The sequence below is a fragment of the Ambystoma mexicanum genome, chromosome 14 (genome assembly GCF_040938575.1).
Source record: "Ambystoma mexicanum isolate Mex_15411 chromosome 14, UKY_AmexF1_1, whole genome shotgun sequence".
NCBI lineage: Eukaryota > Metazoa > Chordata > Amphibia > Caudata > Ambystomatidae > Ambystoma > Ambystoma mexicanum.
The window spans coordinates 624,270,071-624,296,311 of record NC_090940.1 but is presented as its reverse complement, the minus strand read 5'-3'; the positions used below and the strand labels follow the sequence as shown (position 1 = coordinate 624,296,311).

Below are 26,241 nucleotides of genomic sequence, written 5' to 3'. Positions count from 1 at the left end.
AAAACTAAAATGTAGCACGGGCGTTACATAAATCGAAAGGCATCACTAGACACTCAAAAAGGCCATACCGCCTCTTAAAAGCAGTTTTCCACTCATCGCCTTCTCAAATTCGAATGAGATTGGATGCCCCTCGTAGATCCAATTTGGTGAAATAAGTAGCTGAACCCAGCTGGTGTAATAACACATTTACAAATGCTAATGGGTACTGTTTTTTTTTTTTAATGGTGATGGCATTTAGGGCCCTATAATCAATGCATGCGTCTGAGGTCTCCCTCTTTCTTCAGAAAAAAAACGAGGAAGCAGCAGGAGACTGTGATGGCCGGATAAAACCCATATCGAGGGATTTGTCAATGTATTCTTTCAATACAAGATGTTCTTGCTGAGTTAATGAATACATTCTGCCAGTTGGAATCTTAGAACCGGGTATTAACTCAATCAGGCAGTCATACTGCCTATGAGGAGGCGATTGTTCTGCTTTACCCTTGTCAAACATGTCTGCATATTCCGTATACTCACAAGGTATATGAGGACCGGCAGGCGTACAACACTGATACTAGTGGCACCGTCCATGAAAGCCAAGATATGGGGAGTACTTGACACCACTGGATTCGAAAAACAGTGCTCATTACAATATACAAAAGGATATTGTATGTGTCCAGTGACCCAATCTATAACCGGGGTTGTGTAGAGTAAGCCAGGCCAGTCCTAACAACAATTTGTATTGAGGAGCCGCAATCGCGTCGAACACAATCTCCTCAGAGTGACCATTCGATAAGATCAACCGGGTAGGCACTGTTTCTTCGGTGACCATGCCTGATGTCAAAGCTGAACCATCAACAGTGTTCACCGTTTCAGGCTTAACCTTAGTTACCGTGGGTATAGAAAAAGATCTAGCAAAAGTAATGTCGACATAGTTGTTTGTGGCACCGGAATCTATCAAGGGCCTAAATGGCACTGTTAAACCATCACATAGCAATGTCACTTCCACTGCTACAGGAGCAAAAGCCGGGACTGAAATGGAGCCCGATGTAGTACTAGACACAGGGACTCCTGCTAGTGTTGATCTTCAGCGTTTCCCGAGCACACTGGTTTCTTAGGGCACGCAACCAGTAAATGATCAGAGGACCCACAATACATGCACAAATTGTTTTTCCGTCTATTCTCCCTTTCAGCAACGGAAAGGCGACCCCCTCCTAGCCCATATCTGCATCGGTTCTGGCTCATTAGATGGAGGCACAGGTAACTCTGTTCGAACTGGCGATTGCAAGAAAGGTTTCTTCTCGCCCTTTCGTGCGTTTCTTCGTGCGTCTATCTGAAGGATGAGATCGAGAAGTTCTGTGAAGCCTGCAGGAACCACCGGAATGGTGGCTAGAGCATCTTTCAATTCCTCGGATAGGCCTTTGTAAAACACGGCCGCTTTCTTGTCTTCAGGCAATTGAGTCTCTGCTGACAACTGGTTTAAATCTGGCTATGTAGGCCAGTTAAGTCCGATTGCCCTGTTGTAGATTAAGTCATTCCAGATCAATGGCTTGTGTGGCGTAACGCATGTCAAAGACCTTACTCATGGCGGCCAAAAGAGGTGTCGCAATCATACAGCAGGGGACTGTTAGTTTCCAGCAAAGGATTAGCCCAAGCAGCTGCAGTTCCCCCTAACTGGGATAAAACAAAAGCTGCCTTTGTCGTCAAGTCCGGAAACAAATTGCGTCGACAAAGAAAATGAAGGCGACACTGGTTGACGAAAGTACGATAGTCTTTTGGGTCACCCGTGTACCTTTCAGGTGGAGCCAGAGGGAATTGTGTGGGCATGACCATTTGAACGGATTCCCGGTGTGGTGTGGTTACCCCTGATCCAGATGCTATGGGGTTTGGAACCTCCATCCCCTAAGGAGAGGAATGCATAGCGTCCTGTAAAATGTCCATGCAATGATGCAAGGTGTCTTGGGCCGTAATCATTTCGTTCCTGAGATCAGCAATCAGCCAAGTTAGGACAGTTGGCGGATCTGTACCCTCCATGGCTTCTGATTCTGTCATGGATACTCAATACTTTGCAAAAGGATACAGATTACGACCAGAAAAAGGATACAGATGATGAGAATAACTTCTGGATCCCTTGCAAAACCAGATACTGGATTGCTAGTAGAGTAGTTCAAATAGAGACCTTCCAAGTGATTGCAGTCTGACTGAACTAAAGTTCGGAGAGAGGAATCACTGGAAAGGGTGCGGAGTAACAAAACACACCAACATATGAGAAAATAAAAGAATCATGAATATCAAGGTCACTTGCTATATTCTCTCTATGTAAAGCATCAAGGCACCACTAACCTTTTAGATATTGAGGAGCAGTCCCAAAAAGCACCCAGGAAGTACTCCAATATGAAACAACGAAAAGGAGGGAAGGTAAGTAAGGGAAAACTTATCCCGAACGTCACGAGGGTCACACTAGATACCGAGTTGGTGCACCACAGGATAGCGTCCAAAGTCTTGTGCACAACCTCCTTCTTAGAGGTAACCCTGTCTAACAGTTCTTGTAGTAATAAACAATCCGGCCCTGGTAAATTGGTAATACAAAGTAGAATATTTGATGCAGAATCCAGAGTTTGCCGCGTTGTTCTTCCCAGTAACACGTGATGGATGAATACAAGTTGCGAATGAGCCGTTGCGTGTCAAAGGAACCCAGAGACACGCGCTGCTGAACGTGTTAAGAGGAGTTACTCAAAACACCTGCGGCAACGAAGCCAGCCGTATGACTGACGGCTGTGCATGCACGCCGCAGCTAGCAGAAGTCCAAAGGCTGCAGCGTAGTAGAAAAGAATAGATGCAAGTATCCCGCTGCCGGAATCGCTGAATGTAAGCAACGGGAACAATTAAAGTAGCGGGCGGAGCGAAACCCGCTCAGGATTCCTGAAACACAGAGCAGATGGAAAAAAGCTCCGCTAGCAAAAGTGGACATTGTTGGCTCTAACCAAAATGGGAACACTGATCAGCTTCCACGGAGACTCCGGAAATGGAAAACGCAAGCAGGAGCAATGCGCGTGAAGAACCACGTTATTAATAAACTTAGCTTCTGAATACATGTTATACTTTTAAGTCACGTGACCTTAACGGCAAGCGTGATGTAAACGCTGTTTCCCAGGCAATAACTCAAAAAGTCCCCATTTCGAATAGAACGGTTTTGTTGTTCTAAAAGCGGAACATGTCTTCTGAGGAGAGCCTGTCCTCAAGACTGGATACTTGGTTGCCTATCGTGACAAAGGAACACATACATTTAAAAGGAAGGGGAGGTCCAGGCAGGGCAAGGAATCCTACTGAAACAATCTTACAAGAAGGGAACAAAGCCCCTCTATACATATTGATACCAGCAGCGTTCTCACATCTTGAGACCATATCATCAGGAAGGACAGCATAAAGTGATACAAAGGTTCACACGGTCTGAAGCAGGCGAGCATACTTACAGTATGACTTCTGTTTGCTAAAGCCGCTTTTCCTAAGCAAGCATGAGCCTAAAGCATGCTTGCATATGCCAAAAGGGAAAGGCGTCCGAGCGAGAGATATGAAGGCGAGCGCAGCTACACACTAGGCGGAGAGCCTTCATTGCAAGGACATGCGCAGTAAAGTCTTGCTTCGCAAAGACACAGTTGTTTAAACATGGCAGTTTGCAGTACCTACTCAATATTGTAATGCAGCAGTGTGCTATGCGAGTACATACAATTTTAAATTCCAGACTTTCCTGCACAGTATGTAGGAAGTGTCTGATGGTACCCCAAATGTTGGACGACTAGCATGCATGTCGCCAGCTTTTCTTCCTCTTTTTAAATGCGCTAGCGCAGACACTTTGGTAAAATGTGGAGGCAGCCATGGAGGAGCATGCACACACCCTTTGTAGGACACATGCGTTTTTTTGTTTCCACTGAGTTATCGGATTAGTAGACCACACATCCGAGTACAATTTTCAATTTGTGGAATAGGACACTGGATAATGTCATGGTGGACAGATAATCTTTGAAGCCAACTGTGTCACCGCCATAAGTGAAGTTCAAGCCCAAGTTCTCCATAGGAAGCAGTGGGTCAATGCGGTGGGCAGGTGTTGGGGAAATGTTAACTTTTTACACTTTTCTCTGCTAGCTTTTAATGGAGGCCCCAACATATCTCTTATGGACTTGGCTGATATTTTGGGCGAGTGATACCTTTTTAAGATCACTTGCTTTATTCGAGTCGTTTGGGGTGCACTGGGTACACCTTGAGGCTTCGATTTTTTTTTTTTAAAAAAAACATGTTTTACATTTGTTTATTTTACTGACGCATAGCCCACCTTAGAGTGAGTGCTGCATGGACGTGTTGCTGTTGGGGGAGTTTTACATAAATTACTGTCGGTGACGGAACTTCAAAAAGCCCACCTTGGATGTACAAGGTTCCACCTCTTAGGTTTGGCCTGAACCACACAAAGGTTTGGTAGCATGGCTGATCAGGCTTAGTCTAGAAAGGGAAGGGGGCTGTAGGAAGGTACAAAGAACTCTAAGCATATACTTATTCAAGAAAACACTAACACACTTAATTATATAAACAAAATGTCATTTAATAAATACAATAAGTCACAAATATTTGCAGGGTAAGTAAGTACTAAAACACAGTAACACATGTAGAACAGAATTGCTAGTTTAATAGGCCATAGGTGTAGTAACGTTCAGAATAAAAAAATCTTTTAGTAAAACCATCTGAAACATATATGAACACGTTTCCAACTTATAACTTTTTATAACTTTGTTGCAACCTGGAGTCCAGCCCTAGATTATGAGAGTCTCACAATGTCCAGAGGGGCCATAGGCCACCAGAGGCAAGTAGTTGAGCATGATCAGCAGGAGTGTTCAAGGTTCAAAAGTGGCAGAGTTCAACAGGATCTCTTCTGGGTTTTCATGGTAGGTAAAGTTGGGTTTTTCAAGTCAAGGAAACATAGGGGTTTCCTTGCGAAGTTACCTCAAGCACCAGTGTCCTAAGGCAGGAGAGGGTATAATGGGTTGTCCATCCCAATGTATCTCAATGGGAGCCCTGGAGTGGTGCTGCAACAGGTCTCATGCAGACGGATGCCCAGAAACGCATCTTCTCAGTTCTGGCTTGTTGTTGCCTTGTCCAGGCTTGGTTGAAGGACAGATGCTGCGATGGTAGACTCTTCTCCTGTTCTCAGTCCTCGTCTCTTGTGAGGGGACTTTGGGTAGATGGGTTGAGTCTCTGCAGGTCAAGAAAGATGCCCACAAAGTTCTAGGCAGATTCGTTTTTCAGACACGGATGCACAGCACAGTGTCACAGGACCCTGGGTTTGGTGAATTGCAGGCCGTGGAGGTTGCAGCTCTTGCAGTTGGTCGTGAGACTTGTTAGGCCCACCAGTCCAAGGGTGGGCGTTGTCTCATTCGGATCTTCCCTGTCACTCAGAAGTGAAGGTTGGGACAGCAGTGGATACTCGGCACTCCCTGGAAGTGGCTGGCATCTTCGTCCTTCGGGAATCTTCTGTTTCAGTGGTTGACTCGAGTGTCTGCTCCAGCACCTCAGAATGCATGCAGGAACACTGGCTGAGCCCACCAATCATATCCCATGCAGCATTTGAAACTTGGTGATGTGGGGACAGCCAGCCTCCCAGTCAGAACTGGTTTCTCTCAGGCACTCTGCAGGTCAAAGGACTGGGGGTTTCGATTCACCCTCCCCACTTCCTGTCCTGACGGTCACTCAAAGTCCCTTTGCTGGCTTTCCAGGAAAAGCCTGGCAAAGACAAAGGAATTGGAGGAACCTTCCCCCCACCCAGGTAGGTAGAAGACGACCCCGTAGAAGTATGGCATGGTATAGGAACTTGTAAAGTGCAACTGTGACTCAAAGGGTATTCTAGCGCTAGGTAAATAAGAAAGACTGCAGTGGATAAAAATAAAATAAGCAGTAGAAACAATAAGAAGCACCCAGAAAAGAGGAAACAATAAGGTTTTTAATTATTTCCTAAAAGCCAGATAACCTTCTGTTGCCCTTTGAGGCAGTGGAAGGCTGTTCCAGAGTTTAGGTGCTGCCACAGAGACGTCACGGTCATCCACCGTACTCTTTCAATCGAGGGACAGTCAAAAAGAGCTTGTCCGAAGAGCTCAGTGCTCGAGCTGATTTATATTTACAGAGATTTTCCTGAAGGTACCTGGCACCTTTGCAACTGTAGACCCGATATACTAGGCACAGGGTCTTGAATTTAATTCTGCAATCAACAGGAAGCATCAGTACATTTGGGTGAATTAATGGCTTGCCTCACAGCTGATTTTGTAGGACTTGTGGACGGTTAATGTGATATTTAGGCTACGCCAGCAATATCGCTTTGCAGTAATCTATTGCCCCGGAAATAGATGCTGAGATCAGCAGGGCACAAACTTCCTGAGGCAGAAAAGGAATGATTTCCCATTGTGTTTAAGTTTCAGGTGTCCCACACTACACCTGGAGTGTCGGAGACAAAGTCTCTGACATTCGTATGCCTAGACTTTTTACCGATTTGACCGGTGAAGGTAAAGGGCCGAGTTCTGATGGCCAGCAGTTCGAAGTCCGGAGACTTTTTGGGGATGGGGGAATGACATTCAAAACTTCATTCTTGTCCCGTTTAGTTTAAGCCAGTTCTGCTTCATTCCTTGCCCAATGGCAAATAAACAGTTCCTGCCACCTGCAGGCAGCCGACGTATTGAGATCCTGTGCGATACGAAAAAAACTGTTGCGTATCTACGTGGGAATAAAAAAAGTCCTTGTTCAGGACTTTAAAAAGTACAGCCACCATTTTGGATCAATGGTGACCTTGTGTCCCATACCAGCCGCAATGACAGCCTGCATTAAAAGTTCTAAAAAGTGATGTAAGCGGCGCACTGCCACAAGCCTGAAAAGAGAGACTTGTCACACTAAGCAAAAGTTACTGGAGAAGTGAGAAAAGGGAGACTAGGTTTCCTCTCAGCACTCCACATAAGGTGGGATGTGCTGATCTCACAAAAGAAAGTACAGGTAGGTATAAGGGTGCAGAGGTAAGGCTTAGACACAAAGGTGACATGGTTTTGGTTATAAATTTGTATTAACCAGGAAAAAGGGTTGGCAAAACGGCCTCTGTCCCTAAAGCTAAGAGGATTTCCCTGCCTCAAAGAAATCTAAAGAAAATGTCAGGATGTCAAATAGTCAGTCACTGTCGTGCCCCAAAACCCTACTTCTGACTCTAACACTAATAACCTCAATCTAATGCGCAAGGGGGTTTCTTGCCCAACTTAGTGATGACAGTTCTTGCCAACAGAAAAGTTTCCAATGTCTTGGGTGATAAAAACCACTAAATACTTTTTCCACAAGGTATTACTCCAATGATTGGGGGTTTGCTATTTCCCCCTGGATTCTTTAGAGTTCTACTTTAGGAGTTTGTCTCCTCCTTGTGTAGTTTGATTTCCCTCTCTTAACCCTGCGTCCCAGATCCCGTAACTTCTTGAATTAACTTCACTGTGTTCTTGTTAGGGAGAATTTGCAAAAATGTGCTAATTCCCTCTACCTTAGAGACCCCCAGAAACTTTGCTGGATTTTGAGGACTTGATTTGTTTAACCTGGAGAGAGTGTGACCCTTTTTTCCCCACACTCTCATGTATTTTTGTGTGAATTTTACCTTTGTGTTTCTCTTTGGTTATGGTGTCTAATAAACTCCATAGGCATCATCTTTTACAATTGTCACACAGCACCTTCAGTGCAGTGGCACTGGGAAATATTTTAGATTTCCCAAGGTTTAACTACCTTCTGTGGGATAAGCTGCTGTTTCCCAGAGTAGTGGAGTGAAATTGACTCTACTTAGCATTATACTTGCTATACCCATCACACCCTATCTTACAATAGAGTGCTGGAGGGGTTACTTAGTATCCCCTGGGTCTAAATGCTCATGTAACATTTTTATGTTACCCTTTCCGCAATTGTCTGTCGGTGGCAGTGGTTAGCATTTACCGCGACCGTTCGCGGACCCGTAACGTTAACCGCGGAGCCATCTTTTTCAAAATGGCGTCCAGCCATCCTTGTTAAAATGGTGCCCGGTCTTCTTTTTTCGCCATGTCTTTGTGGAAAGGTCCTTCTAGAGTTTTTCTCTGTGCACCAAACCAGCTTTGGTCTCTTTGTTCATTCGCCTTTGGCGGGCTTCAGGAGTGAAGACAGCCTCTGGCTCCAGAGTGTCTGAGGTAGGCAGGAAGTGTGGGAAGTGCCCGAAACTCCCTGTGCTTAGTCTCCTAGGAGACCCAAATGCACTCTGTGGCGATTGGCTGGCTGGCTGTCCGGCAAGGACAGCCACCCTGCTGGGTGAGTGGCAGCTAGGCTGGAATGAATGGGAGGGAACTGAATAAAAGGCGAGTCTCTTGGCTTGGAAGGCAGAGTCGACCACTGGACGAAGGAACCGAAGAAGAGCTTGAAGAGGACGGCTGCTGCATCTCCTGGACCGTTGGTTTGCCCGGTGAAGCCTTGTTGCAGGTCCGAATCTGCAAGTTCGCATCGACAGAGAAACCCTGCTAGGACGACTTCTCCCTTTTGAGTTGGTGGGACCAATCAACTCCCAAGTAAGCCACCTGGACACCCATCTCGGAGCTGGTTGAATTTCCTCAGAGTTGCTGCAGGAAACCGTAGAGCCAAGCAGAGGGACACCAGATTGTGTGCGTTGCTTGTAAGCTGGCCTAAAGCTTTTGGAAGATCCTCTGGACTCCCACGAAGCAGGACTGACCACGCTTGACCTCCCTCAATTGAGTTGGGACCTCAGATGTGAGGAAAGTCCACCTTGACTGCCAGGAACCGCGCTTATTGCTATTTGCTGTACCGCAAGGAGCTGAAACGCGAAAAGTAAAGTTTGGCGGTTGCCAGCTTTGACAGTGCCAGTACAGTGCAGGAGTTCCCAGCCACCCCCCCCCCCCCTCTTGTCCCCACGACTGAGGCCCAGCAACAGTGAGATCTGCAGAGCTGCACAGGAACAGTCTTCAGCTGCATCTTTTTCTTCTTTACCAAGGTGCTGTAAAACTAGCCTAAGAGAACTTACCTCTTACTATGGAAGTGCTTGTAACTTCTGCAACTCACAAGTCTAATCAGCCTGTGGCCTTGCATTTGATTCTTCTTGTTCTCAAAGACTCCTAAGAACTTGTGCAAAGACTTTTCCATTTACTTAACTGAAGTGCTGCATCCTATACAAAGACTTTGGCTTAGCCTATTGCATTGAATAACCCTTCTAAGAGCTATCTGAAAGTATTAGCCCTGCTTATGACTATTTGTAATTTCTTGTGTTCTAATAACCTTTGCCTTTTACTTTTTAAGAGTATTCTGAATGCCAACAGTAAGGTATTAATGTCCCCAGCACCCTTGTTACTGAAGTTACTTGTGAGTTTAGGTTGTCTCTGTGGGCCATCCCAAAAGGGCCTTGTTTGATTCAGAAACGTGTTACAATTCTGTTGCTCCCTTCTGAAGACGGCTTTATAATGGACTGATAAATTATTGTCTATGCAAGAAACCTTGAGTGTAAGGGTTTATTTGAATACCTGTAACTGTGAATCTTTGTGTAACTCCACTACAGTTCCCATTTCCCCTCTTGAGATAAGCCTGGCTACTCAACACGCTACCAAAACGGTGTAGTACAAGCTTCTACCAAAGGTTGGGTTGCCTATACCTATAGTTGTTTGTAGTGTTCACAGAGGGTACTGCATTCAGACTTTGTTAGGGAGAATTCTCTCTTTAGGCTGAATTTCCTAACCTAGTGAGTCCTCCAGCAGCTTTGCTGGATTTCTGGAGTTTGTTTTTTTCTCCTGCCAAGAGTGAGACTCTTTTTCTCCCACTCTTGGACATGATTTATGGTGTTCCTTTGACTGTTAATGTGTTTTATGGGCTATGGGGTCCTTTACTCCATAGGGTCTCATGTGTTTTTACTATGTGTGTTACACCGCACCCTCCATGCAGTAACACAGGGGTGTCATAGTGACACCCCACCATAGACTCCATACCCTGGGACTGACTACTGTTTCCCAGGGCATGTAAAGTCACCATTGGCTTTACTAGTCCCAAATTATGAACAGAAACCAGTACAAACCATCATATTGTGGACGTACTGGTCGGGGCAATTCGATTGCCCCGGGGTCTGTTAGTCGAGGGGGCACGTCTCCATCCCCCCTGATCGAGTTTTGGCTGGTGGCAGTGGATACTACTTTTTTATATTCAACCGCGAATATATCCCTATGGGATTTTCCATTGTTCGAGGCTACCAACTTTAATTATTTAATTCTCATAGCCTCGAACATAGCGCCGGTTTATTTATTTAATATTAATTCGCCGGTTGGTATTTTTTGCCAGGACTCGATTCTAAAATGGCGTTTGTGTTTTGAGCCGACCTGCCACGACGACACCACCGGTGGAGCCCTGCGGAACCGACTCACCACTTCCTGACGACAGAGAAGATCTCCCGGCTGGAGAGGCTTCTTCCCCTGACTGGTGGGCACAACCAGTTTACCTTCTTTCCCTCGCATCCCAGGACGTCTTGTGGTCGAATTGCCCGTGCCAAGCACCCCGGCAACCGGATAGCCTGGACCGCGAATAAAAGGACCGCTCCTTTTACCTGAGAACTCCGCGGCTGGTTTCTTCCCTGGCAGTGCAACGGACTCCTTTCTTCCTCCCCGACGAGATCCTCTCTTCCCCCGGACGAAGCATCGACTTGCATCCGCTGCCAGGAACAACTGACCCCGCTGGAGTATTCTCACCACTTTAAGGTACCGTGTCTGCCAGGCCTCCCTTTCTAAAGATTGCTACAAGGTAATAATAATCCCTTAACCTTCCCGACTGGGCTGGCCGCATTGAACGTTCTAAATGGTCCCTTTTTTTTGGTCCAACTCTTTTTGAACCTTTGCAAGACTCTTGTGCACTTCAACCGTGTGACCGTGGACACATTTCGTTCTGATCCTCTTAAAGTGGATCCAGCCTACTGAACTCTAACTTCACGGTTTTACTTGCCTTCCTCTCTTGTTTTGTTCTTGTGAAAGTGTTGGGATCTGTTTCAAATTATACTCTGCTTTTCTCTCCCTTTTAAAACGAATTATTAGAGTGCCATCTGCGTTAAGCGCTCACCGCTGTCTGAAAATAAGTGGGGCTTTACTTAAGACTTGTCTAATATTCTTCTAAGGGAGTGTACATCTTTTAGTGACCGTGTTTTTGAACTGCTTACTATTAGTGCCTGTGTATTTTTCTAGATGTGGTTTTTAAATAAATGATATCTCTTTTACACCAAGCTCTGGTCAGTGTTTACTTGTTCTACTGTGTTCTTTTGACCTATTGTGAATACTCTGTATACTGCCTAACTCTTCTTGAGGGAAGTCTGACTGCTCAGCCACAGCTACCAAGTGAATCTGTGTGATACAGACTGCTACCAAGTGGGTTTACTGCCAAACACCTGTAGTCTTAAATCTTTTGCAGTGGTCCCAGAGGGAACTGCACAGGTTTCTGCCTAACACTGGTGTACAGCGGTGGGATTTGTATTGAATATACACTTTAGAGTGCTTTTTGAACACTTTAGGACAACTAACCACAGAGCTTAGCACTAAAAAGCTGATTTTCTAACTATGTCTGCTATGGAGAGTTATACCCTAGAATCATTGTCTGCCAAAACTGCGGATTGCTTAAAAGTATTGTGTAGACATAAGAATCTCTCTGAGAAGGGCAAGAAAATGGAACTTATAGAAAGATTGTTAGAAAACCAAAGTCTGGGTGGTACAGAGGAATCTACCCCCCCAGCAAATGTAGAAAACAGTGATGGTATTGATCTGAATCAAAGCCTTGATAATGAGTCAGAAGAGGAAAGTGAACCTAATGTCTGCCTTACCTACTGTATCTACTGGGCCTATACCAGGTCCTACATGTAACCCTGCTTATTTTGAACTTGGAAAAAATTAAGCTTGAATTAGAGTACAAACGTTTTATTGCTCAATCTGAAAGAAACCAAGAGGTAGAGTTCAGAAGAATGAATGCCCAGGCTGAGCAGAAGCAAGCTGAGTTAAGACTCAGAGAAATAGAGCTTAATCATGAACTAGAAATGAAGTTGTCTGTGGAAAATGCTTCTCTCCCCTCTGGTTCCTCTAGGAGTTCCAGTCCCAAAAGACCCCGTATGCCTAAGGAATTAGTGGGTATGTATGAACCTAAGTTGGATGTGTTGGATTGGTTAAAAATGTTTGAGTATAATCATGGACTCCATGACATCACAGGGAATGAGTTACTTCCCTGGTTGTTCTCTAGGCTTCCCCCTGTTGCAACGGATGTGGTAATGGAGTTGGGGGAGGTGGATAAAAAGGATTATGAATGTGTGAAGCTAGCTTTGATAGCTAGATTTGGGAAGACCCCTTCCCAGTACCTTAAGAGGTTTAGGACCCTCAAAAAACATGATGGTACCCCTTGGGCTACCTGGGTGAGTGAAAGTTTGGAAAAACCTAGAGGGATGGATTAAGGGTTACAGAGTTAACACTTATGAAGGAATGAAGAATCTTGTAATGTTGGAGTCAATTTATGATGCCTGCTCTCCTGAGCTCAGACAGCACTTGGCTGATTCAAAGGAATTAGATTCCAGGAAGTTAGCTAAGGCTGCTGACTTGTGGGTTGCCAACAGGGCCACTCACAAGGATTCTGGGGCTACTCAGAAAAAGGATGAGGGAAAACAGCCAAAAAAGGTCTCCAAAGAGAATTCTAATGATTCCAATTCCAAAGAGGGCCCCAAACAAAACCAAAAGGGTAAGCCACAAGGGAAATCAAATCAGGCTAGTGTACCCCCTGGTGCCAAACCAGAAGGAGGTCAGAACAAGCCACCATTCCAGAAAGCATTTGGTAAATGCTTTGTTTGTGGCTCTACTGACCATGTGAAAGGAGATCCCAGATGTAAGGGTAAACCTTCAGGGGTCCAGCTTGTCTCCTTAGCCTTCGCTCCAGAGGAGGAAGTACAAATGGCAAGTGGAAACTTTCTATTACTGGCTGATGAACCCATTGGAGTCTCAGCCAGTGTTTCTTTAGTGTCTCTGGGTTTGTGGGAACAACAGAACTTGGATGTCTATAACTCTATCCCAGATAATACTAAAGAGTATTATAAGGACAGTGTCCAGGTGAATGGTCAGGAGACTCCTGCCATTAGGGACACTGGGGCCAGCATAACTGTGGTGGACAAATCGTTTTTTCAGGCTGAGGATGTTGCTAAGGCACCCAAACGCCTCACCAAGTTAGCTGGAGGGCCTGTGCAGATGCTTCCCCAATTACCAGTTCTCATCCAGTGTAATGACATGACTGTGAAGATACCTGTCAGCATACAAAGTGAGGTGCCAGGAAGGGTTCTGCTGGGTAATGACTTGAAAACTCTTGGAGTAGTGTCACATACCCCCAGACCTCCTAGTAAAAGGTTACAGGAGCTCACCAGACCTGCAAGGGAGAGAACCATGAGAGGTGCTCCCAAGGAGAGGATGAAGAAAGAGATCACTTCTGCTCCACTGGAGATGTCAGCTGCTGTCTCTAAGAAACTAGAAGGAAAAGGGAAACCTAAAACTTCTAAAAAGAACCTCACAGCCAGCACTCCAGTGCAGCCAACAAGGACTTCCCCTAGGTTGTCCAAAGTTACACCCGTAACTCCCCCTCCAGCTGAGACTGAGAGGGAGGTACAACCCTGTGTGGTTGAACTAGACTCTGAAGAAGAGCTAGTGGAAGGCCAGGAACTCATTGGCGATCTGGATCCTGTTGACCATCCTGAGCTGCAGTCCTTACTGGCAGAAGGTGGACCCAACAGGGCAGACTTCAGTAAGGGACAGAGAGAATGTCCAACTCTGGAAGGTCTTCGCCACCAGGCAGATGCTCAGGCTGAAGGGCAAGAGCGTGGGAAATATAGGTTACACTGGGAAGATGGCCTCTTCTACAGTGAACCAACGGAGTCTGCACCTGGGGACAACAAACGACTTGTAGTACCCCAAGAGAACACACCACAGTTCTTGCAGTTAGCCCATGAGATTCCTTTGGCTGGTCACTTGAGTTTCAAGAAGACTAAGGAAAGGCTCTCACTCTACTTTTATTGGCCAAAGATGGGGGCTGAAGTAGATAAATACTGCAGGAGCTGCCACACCTGCCAGACTTCTGGTAAGGTTGGCTCCAAGAATGTGGCACCTTTAGTGCCTCTCCCTCTAGTGGGAGTCTGATTTGTGAGAGTAGGGGTTGAAATTGTTGGTCCCCTTGATCCTCCAACTTCCTCAGGCAACAGGTTTATACTTGTTGTAGTAGACCATGCTACTAGATACCCTGAGGCAATTCCTATGAGGACTGTTACAGCTCCGGCTGTGGCTAAGGCCCTCCTTGGTATTTTTACCAGGGTTGGGTTTCCTAAGGAAGTAATCTCTGACAGGGGGTCGAATTTTATGTCCCACTACATGAAAGCCATGTGGAAAACCTGTGGAGTTACTTACAAGTTCTCAACCGCATACCACCCTCAGACAAATGGGCTGGTTGAAAGGTTCAACAGAACCATGAAGAGCATGATGGGTGCTTTAGAGGACCCCCTTAAAAGAAAGTGGGACCTTCTACTGCCATGCCTTCTCTTTGCTTATAGAGAAGTCCCTCAGGAGGGAGTAGGTTATTTTCCCTTTGAACTTCTTTATGGTCATCCGCTCAGAGGTCCATTGGCCCTGATCAAGGAGGGGTTGGAGAGTGCTCCTTCCCCCAAGCCAGTCAGAGTGACTGACTATGTGATAGGTCTCCAAAGGAGAATGTCACAAATGATGGCAGAAGCAAGTGATAACTTGAAAGCTGGACAAGCATTGGTCAAGCACTGGCATGACCAAAAGGCTAACATGGTTGAGTTTACTCAGGACCAGCTAGTTCTCATTATGATTCCAACAAGGCAGAGGGCCTTGCAAGACAAATGGATGGGACCCTTCAAAGTTGTGGGTAAACTTGGAGAGGTCAACTATCTGGTGGACTTGGGCAATCCTAAGGAGGCTCCAACAGTCTTCCACACCAACAGACTAAAAGCGTTTGTCTCCAGACCTGATGTAGGAGCTTTGCTTCTAGCATCAACAGAGGAAGAAGAAGAGAGTGAAGCTCTTCCTGATCTCCTCAGAGGCTTACCTTTAGACTAAAAGATTGAAGGAGTAAATCTCTCTTCAAATCTGACACCTGAGCAACAGGAAGAGTGCAAATCTATGTTGAATCAGTTTGCCTCCCTGTTCTCACTCTCCAGGCTTGACCCCTTGGGGACAGCATGACATACTCACTGGTAACTGTCTGCCAGTCAAAAGCAGAGGATATCAAATGTCAGAGAATGTAAGGACCCACATCAAAGGTGAGGTCAACAAGATGCTTGATCTCGGGGTAATAGAGCCCTCTACTAGTCCTTGGTCTAGCCCAGTTGTGTTAGTACCAAGGCAGGATCTAAAGAACCTAGATTCTGTGTGGATTACAGAGCTCTTAATGCAGTCACTAAGACTGATGCCCACCCTTTTCCAAGGACAGATGAGTTGGTGGATAGACTTGGTGCAGCCAAGTTCCTCAGCACATTTGACTTGATGTCAGGCTATTGGCAAATAGCCCTGACAGACCATGCCAAGGAGAAAACTGCATTTTCTACCCCAGTTGGCTTATACCAGTTTAAGGTTATGCCTTCTGGATTGAAAAATGCACCTGCTACATTTCAAAGGATGGTAAACGAGGTTCTGAATGGGATGGAGGACTTCTGCATGGCATACTTGGATGACATAGCAGTGTTCAGCAATTCCTGGGAAGAACATGTGGACCACCTGAGATATGTTTTGCAGGCTCTTGGAAAGGCCAATCTGACCATAAAGGCAAGTAAATGCCAGAATGGACAGAGTAAAATGGTCTACCTTGGACATGAGGTAGGAGGTGGAGAAATAAGGCCTTTGCCCAGTAAGATTGAAGCTGTGCAAAATTGGACAACACCTACTACTCAGACCCAGGTGAGAGCCTTCTTAGGTCTCACTGGATATTACAGGAATTTCATTGAGAACTATGGGTCCATAGCTTCTCCACTGAATGTCATCTCCTCTCCTAAATTCCCTAAAAAGGTTAGGTGGAATGAGGAATGCAATCAGGCCTTTGAAACCCTGAAAAAGGCTTTTTTTTTTTTTTTTTTTTTTTATATTTGTATATAATCAATTTAGATTTTTACAAAAAGGCTTTTAGTTCTTAAAGTTCTTGAAGTTACACGAAGGACATTTCTGTGATTTCTCAAAGAAGACCAAGAAGGCGAAAAAAAGCGAAGAGAGAGGCTTTTCCGAAGGTTTACTTCTGTATCATTTGCGACGTCTTCTCTAATGCAATGGTTATCAGTTTGGTAGCTGCTATAAACCACCTTGTTTGGGCTCCCGTGATGAGGCAGTTCCACCAAATGTTGTCGTCAATGACGTAAGACAATTCGTACACAGGACCGAGGAAGGCCTTTCTTTCTTGGTCTATTGCGGGACAAACCATCAGGAGATGTTTGATAGATTCTATGGATTGAGCATCTCTGCAGTGTCTACAGGATCTTTCTTCAGTTGCTGAGCGGATGGCTAAGACTTCTTGTGTCGCTAAGAGATTTAGACGGGCTTTCAACAGAGTTCTCATAAGAAGTTTGCTCGGGTATTTAGTACAGTATTCCATCGGTTGTTTCAGTTTATTGAAGACTGGTGGCAAGTGGACTAGCAGTTTGTTCGCCACAGCATTGTCATTTGTTTTTATCCAATCGAGCCATTCCATTTTTTCTTTTATTCTCAAAGGGTTCTGGATAAGTTCTTCTTCTGAGCAAGCTATATCTTGTAATATACGTTTTTGCTTATCAGTCCAGTTGTTGAGGAATTTGGTGCTACCTTTAGATAATTCCTCAGAAATCATCCTGTATATTTCCAGGCTTTCTGGATTCCTGATTTGTCTGTAGAGTTGGATGGTGCTCTGAGCGACCACTGCCTCCATGGAAAGCAGCCCGAGTTCACATCTTATAGGTGCCACAGCTGTCGATTTCAGTAGGCCTAAAATTGCTCTCCACATAAAACCTTCTAATTTGGTCCACAGGGTCGAAGGAATTGCGGGGCTGGCGTCCATGCCATAAGTTAATGCTGGAATTACTTTTGACTTATAGAATTGGATTGCCGGTAGAAGACTGTATTTGCCGTATTTTCTGTCGACTGCTCGTAGTTGGGCCGTTAAGTTTTTGGCCTTTGACCACAGGGTTGCCTGTATACTTAAACCTCTTTTCGTGCTGTCAATGTCGACTCCAAGGTATTTGAATGTGGAGACAATTTCAATTTTAGAGTGGTCAAGGAACCACTTCAAGGACTCGTTTTTTTTTTTTTTTTGGCCCCTGCTTCTGAAGATTCAGGACTTTGCCAAGCCCCAGTACTCAGAGCTCCTGACTACCACCAAACTTTCATTGTGCAAACAGATGCTTCAAATGTAGGAATAGGTGCAGTCCTCAGTCAACTGGATGGGAAAGGTAGGGAGCACCCCATTTGCTTCATCAGTAGAAAACTGAAGGATCCTAAAACAAGGTGGACAACCATTGAACGAGAGTATTTTGCTATTGTGTGGGCTCTGAAGAAGTTTAGGCCACAGAAGCCTCCAAAAGTGGTGATACTCTGTCTGGGTACCACAGGGGGTGTGGGAGGGGGTTTAGGCACCCTGGGCTGAGTTACCTTGGTAACTCAAGTCGCACTCTTGTGTGATTGGCCCACCACTTGGCATGTTTGATTGACAGCTAGGCTGAGTGAATGGGGGTGTGCTGCATAAAAGCAGGGCTTTGGGGATTGGAACTTCAGAAGTCGCCACAGGACCTGAGAATCCGACGAGGGAGACGATGAGCCGACCTGCCACGACGACACCACCGGTGGAGCCCTGCGGAACCGACTCGCCACTTCCCGACGACAGAGAAGATCTCCCGGCTGGAGAGGCTTCTTCGCCTGACTGGTGGGCACAACCAGTTTACCTTCTTTTCCTCGCATCCCAGGACGTCTTGTGGTCGAATTGCCCGTGCCAAGCACCCCGGCAACTGGATAGCCACTTACCACTGGACCGCAAATAAAAGGACCGCTCCTTTTACCTGAGAACTCCACGGCTGGTTTCTTCCTTGGCAGTGCAACAGACTCCTGTCTTCCTCCCCGACGAGATCCTCTCTTCCCCCGGACAAAGCACCGACTTGCATCCGCTGCCAGGAACAACTGACCCCGCTGGAGTATTCTCACCACTTTAAGGTACCGTGTCCGCCAGGCCTCCCTTTCTAAAGATTGCTACAAGGTAATAATAATCCCTTAACCTTCTGGACTGGGCTGGCCGCCTGGACCTTCTAACTGGTCCCTTTCTTTTGGTCCAACTCTTTTTGAACCTTTGCAAAACTCTTGTGCACTTCAACCGTGTGACCTTGGACACATTTCGTTCTGATCCTCTTAAAGTGGATCCAGCCTACTGAACTCACTTCACGGTTTTACTTGCCTTCCTCTCTTGTTTTGTTCTTGTGAAAGTGTTGGGATCTGTTTCAAATTATACTCTGCTTTTCTCTCCCTTTTAAAACGAATTATTAGAGTGCCATCTGCGTTAAGCGCTCACCGCTGTCTGAAAATAAGTGGGGCTTTACTTAAGACTTGTCTAATATTCTTCTAATGGAGTGTATATCTTTTAGTGACCGTGTTTTTGAACTGCTTACTATTAGTGCCTGTGTTTTCTAGATGTGGTTTTTAAATAAATAATGGTATCTCTTTTACACCAAGCTCTGGTCAGTGTTTACTTGTTCTACTGTGTTCTTTTGACCTATTGTGAATACTCTGTATACTGCCTAACTCTTCTTGAGGGAAGTCTGACTGCTCAGCCACAGCTACCAAGTGAATCTGTGTGATACAGACTGCTACCAAGTGGCTTTACTGCCAAACACCTGTAGTCTTAAATCTTTTGTAGTGTTCCCAGGGGGAACTGCACAGGTTTCTGCCTAACAGACTTTGCCTAACAGTTCTTTAATTCTCGTATGAGTGCGAGCCCCAGACTTTCAATGCTTTGTTTTGCCAGCTCAGTGTACTCTCCTGCCATTCCCAGGTTTTCTTCTAATCTGTCTCTTTTGCTTTCAGGGTCCCAACCCCTATTATTCTCAGGTTCTCCTATGGGTGCGGGTGCCAGACTGTCAATGCCTGGTTGCAATAGCTTGGTTTACTCTCCTGGCAGGCATATGCTTCTTTCTGCAATGTCTGTTTCTCTCAGGGTCCCACACCTTCTTATTCTCTGGCTTTTATATGGGTGCTGGTCCCAGACTGTCGATGCGCTGCTACAATAGCCTAAGGCGTGGTATCAAACAGTAGACGCAGACACAATGGATACAAGTTCCGAAAACCTTTATTTAAAGTTTTGGTTGGGTTGGTAGAACTCCTAACTGGCCCCAACTTTAAAATGGCAGTGATCTCGACCATAAAACAAATAAAAAAAAAAGTCCAAGTGAGTCTGGTCAAAATAAAAAGGCCTATATTAAGAGAACCTAACCTTGCCCTCCTTCTCAAGATAACAAATGTGTTCAGGGAACACAAAAGGAAAAATAGTGTCTCAAAAAGAAAGTCAGCATGGCTTCAGCATTAACTCCCTTACCCAGGTTCAACCCCACAGGGCCTAGAGTCTCTTAAAAACCAAAGGATATGTGGCGGGTACAATTCTATCAGTCTTGCACACATTGGCTTACTGGCACAATTAACAGTTCAATCTTAGTCTTGCATCTTCTGGTAGTTCATCATTTCCTCAAGGCTTTGCCTGCCTTGCCATCAATAATCCGTTCACATTTACTTTCTCAATTTCTCACAGTTTATACAGGCGTCCCTCTGTCTGCTCGAGCCGGTCTCTCTTTCGTGGGTGTTCCCTTCCCAGCGTTTTATCTAAAGTATCTTTCTCACTGTCGAAGACTTTCAAAACTGCAAGGAATTCACATAAACCTCTGCATGACCACATTGACCTCTCTTGCAACAATCCTTCAATTCACAATCTTCTCTTGCAACACCAATGCCACTTGGTAATTGTAGTTCTTATTCTATTTAACTTGCCTTCTTGGCCATTTCCAAAGTTCTTATGTTTTGCCCTCTTGGCGTAATCACAATTAATATATTTCACTTTCCTCTTACTCCACTTTCTTTATCACGGGTACTTTCTTTACTTTGGTCTCCGCTTTAATATCTCATAACATTTCACAGACTTTCGAATGTATGACTTCACCTCACAGGACCACTTGTTACTTTGTATCCTTTCCTTTCAACAATTCAACATTCCTTATATTACAATTTATCATAGTTTCTGATGTCTAGGCCCTCCTGGACATATATCCTCTCATTTCACTGTTTCTCACATTTTGCTCTCACTTCGCTTGCACCCCTCAGCAGCACTTTTTCCTTTTGGGAGACTCGTCTTGCAACTTTCTTTCAACACTTTCAAATTTCTGCTCCTCTCTTTTGTTCAGCGATATTCGGGAGATCTCGTATAATTAGTGTTTCACTTTCGTGCCACTCGTATGTGTTCGTTAATTTCCTTCACACGTGTGCTGGGTTTATTTAGGCTTTGAAACTAACTGGTCACCCTCTTTGTTCACAAAAGCTCTGCTTCATTCATTGCTGTGGTCAGGGTTTCCTCTTTGCCCCTTTGACACCTGGTCTTCAGCTCACACCTAGGGAAATGAGCAGTCCACTTTCGGCTGCCAGGAGAAGTCGGAAAACCTGCCAGGGTTTGCAGTTCTGACTCCCTGGAGACACGGCTCCCTCGCCACGCTCTGGTCCCTCCAAAACAATGGGACAGCTAACTTGCGTTACTGCTGGGCTTTTTTTCCTTCGACTTCTCGGCATTCTACTTCCTAAGGCTTGTTCAAAGTGTGACTTCTGGCTCCAGCTTTTATACCTGCTGCAAACGTCAATTGGAGTCAGGTGTGAATAGATGCCTTGTCCTGCCTGACTCTATTAGTGGGACATTGCTGTTCTTTAAAGTCGGTTGGCCTTTTTTGTCCTATGTTGTCTATATGGGTAATCTGTAGCACTCCTGGTTGCCTCTTCCTCGACCCAGTACTTTGGCAGTCAGAGAGAAAACAGGAATTATGGGAGTTGTAGTGTCCCACTAAAAGGGAAGAAAAGTTGGATAGATTACGGTTAGGAAAGGGGATACCATGAATCACCTTTAGGTACTCCCTCCTCAATCCCAGAGGCCCCTCTACCCAGGTAGTCCTCCCTTGCTAGTCTGTCCCCAGGTTCGGGATCCAAGAGTGATGGCCCTTCCCTGGACACCTGTGTAGGAGATCCTCAGGGAGTAAGGTGGGAAAAGCCCTTAGGTTTTTCACACCAGGGATATGCTTCTTTCTGCAGTGTCCCAGTTATCTCAGGGTCTCAGACAAGCGGTCTGCCGCTGTTCCCTGCTTCCTCCCGGAATTCCAGCACCTCTCGTTTTGCCCGCATACCTATTTCTGTGGTTCGCATCTTCCGAGCACCGGTGCTTCCCTCTGAGGCTCTGGCTGCATTTGGGCGTTCTCTCCAGTCGGCAGCGTTCCCGCCGGTCAATTTTCTTTTGGGTTCCTTTTCCCATTGGCGGTCGCTCCACCAGTCACTGCTCCCTTCTCGGTATGGGGATTTGCTGGCCAGACTTTGGGGCTGTCAGAGGTTTGTTCAGGCAGCGAGCAAAATAGTTTATTTTCCTTGGACTACCTTTGAAATGAAACGCCTTGAGAGACTAGAGCGTTCACTTTGGTTCTCAAGAGTGATCTGCATACTCCTGGTCATCATCTTCACAGTACTTGTAATGGAGCTATATGGAAGGCAATTGATATTTTCAGGGCTACTAATATTGATATTGGTATTTTATTTCTATTGCGCTCGTACACAAGGCAAGGCGGGGAACAGGGGAGAACAAAACGGCGTTCTTACTAGGCCCAGTGACATTGAGAACGCGCAAGTGCATGGGAGAGGGAGAGGGAAAAGTGCATGGAAGGGGGGAGAAGTGGAAAGTGCGAAGCAGAAGAGAAACAGATAAATAACAATAAATAAATAATAAAGGTAAAAACGGAGGTAGTGCAGCCAGCAATTTGCAAGTGCTAGGTTTAAGGCAGCAGACAGGGTAGGTCTGATAAGTGCAGGAAGGAAAAGGGGGGCTGTAGGGGTACAGATACGGACCCCAGTGCAAGGGGTGGCCCGGAGGAAGTGCCGGAGGGTGGCAGGGTGAGCAGGTACATGGGCCCGGAAGACAGAGGGTGGCCAGGTGCACGGTGCCAAGAGAGAACAGATCAGCAGGGGAGAGGGGGAGCGAAGGCAGAAGAAAAGAGGAAGGTCTTGAGGTGCTTCCGGAGATGGTTCTCGGCAGGGTTCCAGAGGGAGGCCCCAGCCAAAGACAGATCTACCCCCAGCTCGTTTCTTTGAAAAATGACTGACCCTGAGGGAGTTGGAGGTAGAGGAGTGAAGAGCTCGAGAGGGGAGGTATTTGCGGAGGGATAGCTGAAGGTATTTTGGACCCAGGCCCCAGAAAGCCTTGTGGACAATGTAGAGGGTTTCGAATTTAATCCTTGCATCCACTGGGAGCCAATGGAGAGATTTCAGAGCTGGAGCTAACATAATATGGTTTAACATATTAAGTTGATTAATGTTACAGTAGCAGACATTGGCCATGGTGGGAAAGCGGGAAGGAGAGTTTGGCTTGGCGGAAAGAAGAGTGACTGAGAACGGCTGTCCCTAATCCCAGAAGGGGCTTCCTTTCCCATCTGATCCTACCCCGTGGCACCACCCCCAGGGGATTATTGTACTGTGGACTGTGAATGCATCATGAAGCAAGACACAGACACAGATTCAAAGTTCAAACAAAAATGGTTTATTAGCTTAGGTCAGGATGGTTGAAGGCCTAACCTGCCCTATGCTAAATTGGGATTTCCCAACCTAAACAAACTAAGGAAAATCTGAGTCCGTAGGTTCAACTACTGTCAGTGTCCAAAACCTATATGTGCCCTCACAAATAAAGCTAAACAACATGTAGGCATGTCGGCAACAAAGGAAACCGTGTTCAAAGTTCTGAGCTTCTTCCAGCTCCTGGCTTACTTTCCAGCTCCCCTTCCCCATGTTCAAGACCGTTCGACAAAGTCTTGGAGATCCCTTCCCCAAGAAGATTACACATTTCCAAAAAGGGCCTAGAGGTTCATTTCGTCAAGATATGAAAAAAGTTAGTCACAGGTTTCCCTTCCCCAAGACTTCAACTTGTACTTGGTCTCAGTTTCTCAATGTTCAAAACCAATCCCTGTTCAACTTGATACTTCCACTGGTTACTTGACAATTCAGACAGATTGTGTTTCTTCTGTCGCACTTCAGCAATCTTTCATACACTTACTTTGATTCTGTGTATATTTCTGTAGCTTTCACAGATGGGGCACCCCCGATCTAGGCCCAGATTTCGGACCACGCGGTCCACCCATTACAGGTCACGCTACTGGTAACCCTAAGCTTTCTTGCCCACACAGGTTCTTCTGCACCTGCACCTGTGTGCTGGTTCACATTCACTTGGCTGCCTTTTGGCTTTGACACAATGTGGTTTCCTCTTGGCCAGTCTCTTGACTTTGCCACAGTGTGTTTGTCTTATTCAGTTCACTTCGTGGTGCCCTTCTTTCACCACATTGCTTTCATACTCTTCAGCAATACTCCATATTTGCTTTTCAGTGTAGCTCATACAATTCGTTCTTGGCTTTCAATTCACTGTATGTGTAATTCACAGAAATGTATAATTTCTTAGCGTTGTCACAAGCTTTCGTTTAGTTCGGCATTCAATGATTTGGTTTTTATATTCTGCTGCTTACAGTTCATTTTATCCATTCTATTCCTTTGCTTTGGGTTCATTCAGCATTTAATTCGGCTCCCTAACAGCCCCCAGGAGCGCACCAGTTCGAGTGCTCTCTCTTTTCCACTCACCAACCCTTGCCGTCTCCTCCGGGTGGCTGTTGTGTCTGCCTCTGCTCCGCCGATACGTTTTCTTTGATTGTGAGCCCTGCTCGCACTTCACCTTCTCTCTGTGGGTTGCCGGCAGCGCTGTTTGCTTCCCGTGGACGCTGCTGGTAACTTGCAGCATTCTGCTCTCTTCTGTGCCTGCAGCTCTGGCTGCTGACAACCGACCAATGAGCCTCCCACCTCTGTGGCCCTCTTGCAGCCCACCCAGGCTTTGGCTCCACAGCTCCTTGGGGGTTTGCCGGCGTCCTGGCTGTCCAACAGGACCCAAATTGCCCACCTCATTCTGTACAGGATTCTCCCCTCAGGCCCACAACGCTCGGCCCAGCTTCTCTCCTGCTGGTCTCTTTCTGTCTTGTTGGCCCCACCTTTTATACCCCTGCAACCATTTGACAGGTTGCAGGTGTGGGTCCTGAGGCCCAATTGCCTGACCATAATAAGTGGAGCACTTTGGACATGCCTGACCTTACAACAGTTTGCATGGCTCTTCCTCGTCTCAGTTTCTAGAGTTTCATGTTTATCTGCGCTAGTCCTAGTCGCCTCTTTCTCATGCCATTACTATAATGGTTTGAGGGAATATTAGGGAAGATGGTTTACAACAGCTTATAAAGGCAGGGTGAGGGTGAAGTTGCTTCTTGCAAGGAAAAGGGGAATATCATTCCTCGCCTGTGGTTATCCTCTCCCCCCAAGTGATCCTCCCTCGCATCTACACCCCCAGTGTCGGGATCCAAGAGTGATGGCCTTTCCTTGGCCACCTGAACAGAGGATCCAAGGGGAGTAGGTTTGAGGAAACCTTTGCGTACCTCACAGGACGCACTGCTCTGGCCCCTAGGGGAGAAGGGACGACACCCACAGATCTGTCATAGGATAAAACATATCCCCCTGCCTTGGTAACAGAGTTAAACCAAGGGAAAATCTAGGAACATTACAGTGGAAGCTCTAGGAGCTTCCAGTAACACTGCACAGAAAGTGACGTGTGCCTTTTCAGAAAAATGTAGATGCCAGAAAAGATGTAGAAAAGCATGACTCTAAAACAATAAACCAAAAAGCTGGAAAAAGGGTTCTTAAGATCTGAGTAAAAAAAATGAGTGAGTGTGGAAAAAGGGTCTCACTTGCGAGAGGCAGACAAAAATCCATGAGTCCAGCAAAATGTGTTGGGGGACTCCACAGGTGAAGGCAATTTCGATCAAGAAGACAGATCTGCTCTATCAGTTGCCCTTTTTCTTTTAAATTGCTTTGGTTGCCCTTTTGGGTGTTCATAGAACAGGGTGGTGGCAGTGAATCCATTTACATTTTCTTTTACGGGTGCACTACCATGCACCTGTATTTATTACTGCGATGAGTGCTCAGAGTAGCTGCTCCTGGTGGTACAAGTCCTGTTTTTTGTGTCCTTACCGTTTGCCCAACTTTCTGCTCTTTGAGGCTGGAAATTGTCTTTCAAGGTTGTGCACGTTCAAAAGGGTACAGCCATGGACTCCCCAAGTTCAGTGCTGCCTGCGTCTTGGAGCCGTCTGCTGCCAATCCACCTATCCAGCCAGGCAATGTCTGTGGCTGGACAGGGGTTGGGCAGCTGGCTGTCCATTTGGATTGTGCAGATCTATATCATTGGAGGGTTGGGTTGCTTCCCGTCTGGGTTTGGGATATCCATAGAGGGTCTGGCGCCATTCTAGATGTCCCCCTTCACCACGTCTCCCCCAAACCCCCACAGAAGCCAAGAGTCCAAAGACTGAAGGAACAAAAACTGAGCATAGGTAGCAAACATTCAAGGGGGTTTACACTGGAGTGCAGGCATGGTTATGTACAACACTTTATGGCAGTAACATTGGGTTTACAAGCTGCCACTTTATGGTTGCAATATATTTGTATTAGGACACATTGTATGCTCCTTGGTTTCTAACGACTGAATAACTGGACAAAAACCTTCAATATTTCCCAATCGTGTTACTTTTTGTGAAATGTTAGCTCCATGATCAGCATCAATTAGAATGTGAGCTTGTTTTATTGGTTTTTCACATGTGTATGGTACTTTTTGGTCTTGATAAACAGTAAGTACTGTAATGTTATTTGTATTGTCTGTCATTTGTGACAGTTTTTATAATTGACTGCGATAGTGAAATATATTGTATTGAATGTTGTGCCGTTTAACAGCAGTTTGACCTCGGAGAGAATGATCTGATACTTGCCTTTATCACATTCCAGGTTTGCGGAAGTAAAATCTAAAATTGCAAGTAAGTCTTTTTTTTTTTTCTTCTTTTTTTGGCTATATGCTACACTTGCTGTTCAT

General features: G+C 45.8%; 1 protein-coding gene across 2 annotated transcripts in view; it reads left to right on the top strand.

The window, feature by feature from the left end:
• EXOC5 (exocyst complex component 5) overlaps positions 1 to 26,241 on the top strand; it is a 248,070-nt gene that overhangs the window by 72,618 nt on the left and 149,211 nt on the right. For both annotated transcript variants that reach the window (XM_069638074.1, XM_069638076.1), the window contains exon 6: positions 26,157 to 26,185. In XM_069638074.1, the coding sequence (XP_069494175.1) occupies positions 26,157 to 26,185 (29 nt within the window). The remainder of the gene's footprint in view (positions 1 to 26,156; positions 26,186 to 26,241) is intronic.